A 3,275-nucleotide genomic window follows, 5' to 3' on the forward strand; every position below is an offset into this window, starting at 1 on the left:
ACTCCATCGGTGACAGAATGGAGAAAAAACCTTGGGAGAAACCAGGCTCAGTCGGGGGCCAGTTCTCCTCTGACCAGACGAAACCAGCAGTTCAGTTCCAGGCTGCAGCAAAGTCTCATTGTGCAGAGGACTCAACTGGCTCCTGTGGTCTTGTCCCGGTGGCCGTCTGAGACAAAGTCTTCACTGGGGATCTGTCTCTGGGGCTCATCTAGTTGTCCTGGTCTCTGCTGACATTCAGGGCTGTCGAATGTCTTTGTATATTTGTAGTTCTTTGCAATAATGAAGACAACATAAAGTTTGGTTGTGTATTGTTTTTTGAGTTGATGGGTGTCTAAAATGTTTCCTCATAGATATGTCTCTGTCTCTCAGGTGCGGAGCCGGATCAGGATCAGGATCAGGATCAGGATCAGCAAGAAATAGAGGAGAACGAGGAAGGTTGTGACATCCTTCCCACCGCCGACTGTCCTGCTGAAGACGAGTCACACAGGCGCACACACACTCCACCCGAGCGACAGGACACTCCTGAGAACGAGGACAAGTGTGGAAACTCAAAAGAACAAGAGCAGGATGGAAATGAAGACGTGAGAGAGGAAGAGGAAAAGGAGGATACAACAGAGGAAGAGGAAACGGAAGCCACACCCTCACAGAGCGCCGAGGACGAGCCGAAGACACACAAGTGTCCAAACGAGGAAGAAGCAGATCCACCTAAAGAGATGATAGAGAGACAAGAAGACGAAGAGGAGGAGGAGGAGGAATATGAAGATGAAGAATATGATGAGGAAGAGGCAGAGGATGAAGGCCAGGAACCGTCCAGCAAGGACCACAACAACACCTGTAAAACGAACGGTCACGTGATCATGTGTGCGCAGGAGCGTCTGTCCTCGCCTCTGCTCTGCCCTCTGGTGGAGTCTGAGATCAGCACGACCGACCGCGATGCTTCCGACACCTCGTACGAACTTTTCAACGGAGAGACCGTGCTGACGAATGGAGCGCGGCACCGCGGCACCACGCCACGCTTCCCCGAGCTTCCTCTGGATCCCCAACAGGATGACTGCGAGCACGACGAGGCCCAGGCGCGCAACACCGACCGCAGCCGAACAGTGTCCTCGTCCAGCACCGGAGACACGCCCAAAGGTCAGACACGCTTCATACATGCATACATACATGACTGCTGTTTCCTTGAGCAGGTTAATAAGTTCTCTGTGCATCTGACTGTCTGTCCGTCTGCAGCGAGGGTCAGAGCGACCGATCTGCTGGTGAATCCTCTGGATCCGAGGAACGCAGACGTTCTGAGAGTCAAAATCGCTGATCTGGGCAATGCATGCTGGGTGGTAAGATGTCCTACAGAACACTTCGACTGTCCATATGATTGTAAATACCTGTGTAAGGCTGAACGTGAGCTGTGTGATCAATGCGTTTCCAGCACAAGCACTTCACGGAGGACATCCAGACGCGGCAGTACCGCTCCATCGAGGTGCTGATCGGAGCGGGATACAGCACTCCCGCTGATATATGGAGCACGGCCTGCATGGTGAGCATCCGACCGTCACGCGTCTGCTGCCTCTGCGTCTGTCACTGAGTTTGATCTGTCTGTCGTCCACAGGCGTTTGAGTTGGCCACTGGGGACTATCTGTTTGAGCCGCACTCTGGTGAAGACTACTCCCGTGATGAAGGTACTGCTCAGCCGCCTGCGTTACGAACCTAATGCTCAGAAATGGTGTCGAGCTCATACTGCACACCGTAAACCGCTGTCTTCAACATGTTTGCCATGGCCCTTGATTTTCTACAAACAAACAGCTTTTTTATGGCTAGGGATAGGGTTAATCAGACAATATCACGATTGATTTTACATCACTACATGTTCACTGCTCTCGAATCCATGAACTAGACTGACTGGATTCAGTACTCCTTTAACAAGAGAATCAACAAGAATTCTGTGATCAGCGTGATTTTTGAACATTATATTGACTCATTTTATTTTTTAAACTTGGATTAAAATGGCAAAATATTTACTGGATTGTCAGTTCAACACTGATGTGAAGCAAAGACCAGCTGACTGGACATGATCCCACTAATCATACGACTACTTCATAAATCAGTAAATGGACATGAGATATTGATTTTATTATGTGTAGGAAGAGAAAGTAGCACTGAGACAACGATCAATTATACAGTTCATTAGAGTCATTAGAGCACAGAATGACACAAGTGACCAATCAGAATCAAGTATTTCAGGCCCTTTCTGAACTACACACACAACATGACGAGATCATGCTTAAAATCGACACATGTGCAGTACGCTAATATGCCATTCTGAACACATCCGCTTCTGTCATTCACTCTGTCATCTTGATTCTGTCCTTCACTGTCACTCAGGATGAAGCTGAAAGCTTAGCGTAACTGTTAGCATTCAGATGTCAGATCGTGTTTAGTGTTTTTAGCTGATACTAAACTTCCGCTTTCTCCCTTCTGATCCCTTCCTCCGTATTTTCCTGTCACGCTTCCCTCTTCCCCTCCTCTTCCTCTCTCTCTCCTGTAGATCATATAGCTCACATCATAGAGCTTCTTGGCTGCATTCCTCGACAATTTGCTCTTTCTGGAAAATATTCCCGGGAATTCTTCAACCGGAGAGGTAGTGTTAAAGGCAGAGGGAGGACGGACGTGAGCACACACACACACACACACAGACTGCAGCTTTATGGCTTGGTGTTAGAGGGGTCATGAATTGCATTTTCACTTTTTTACATTGAGTTTTTTCACCAATTTTCAAAATATATGAAAATTATTATTTTTCATCCTCATTTTCACATTTCATTGGGCATCATCTCTATAAGAAACGACAGCAATCGTCAAAATGCCGGGCTCTGCTGTAGGTTTCAATACAATATATTGAGAAAAACCAGCCACATAATTAAGAAAAAAGACAAAAACATGCTTGTTCACTTGCTGTTAGAAGGATAAGCTCAGTTCTTAGAGGTGCGGCTTGTGCTGAGGCATGAAACTTGCAGCGTGTTTTTATTGTAGAATAACGTCTTATATGTGCAAATATCAAGGGCATTTTGATTTTCCATTTCATGACCTCTTTAATGACAGTCGGCCCTGCAGGTCTAATCTGAATCAGGCTGGTTTCACCCGGACATCAGACCTGTGTGTGTGTGTGTGAGCGTCCGTCCTCCTGCACCGCTGCATGAATAACTCATGTTGTATGTGTGTGTGTGTGTGTGTGTGTGTGTGTGTGTGTGTGTGTGTGTGTGTTCGGGGGACAGACCACATCG

General features: G+C 47.4%; 1 protein-coding gene across 2 annotated transcripts in view; it reads left to right on the forward strand.

Moving 5' to 3' along the window:
* Positions 1-3,275, forward strand: part of LOC107704204 (SRSF protein kinase 2-like) — a 17,043-nt gene that overhangs the window by 12,786 nt on the left and 982 nt on the right. For both annotated transcript variants that reach the window (XM_016507093.1, XM_016507092.1), the window contains exons 10-14: positions 370-1,134; positions 1,231-1,331; positions 1,424-1,531; positions 1,604-1,673; positions 2,540-2,632. In XM_016507093.1, the coding sequence (XP_016362579.1) occupies positions 370-1,134; positions 1,231-1,331; positions 1,424-1,531; positions 1,604-1,673; positions 2,540-2,632 (1,137 nt within the window). The remainder of the gene's footprint in view (positions 1-369; positions 1,135-1,230; positions 1,332-1,423; positions 1,532-1,603; positions 1,674-2,539; positions 2,633-3,275) is intronic.

This window comes from Sinocyclocheilus anshuiensis, unplaced genomic scaffold, assembly GCF_001515605.1.
Source record: "Sinocyclocheilus anshuiensis isolate Anshui unplaced genomic scaffold, SAMN03320099.WGS_v1.1 scaffold1228, whole genome shotgun sequence".
Taxonomy (NCBI): domain Eukaryota; kingdom Metazoa; phylum Chordata; class Actinopteri; order Cypriniformes; family Cyprinidae; genus Sinocyclocheilus; species Sinocyclocheilus anshuiensis.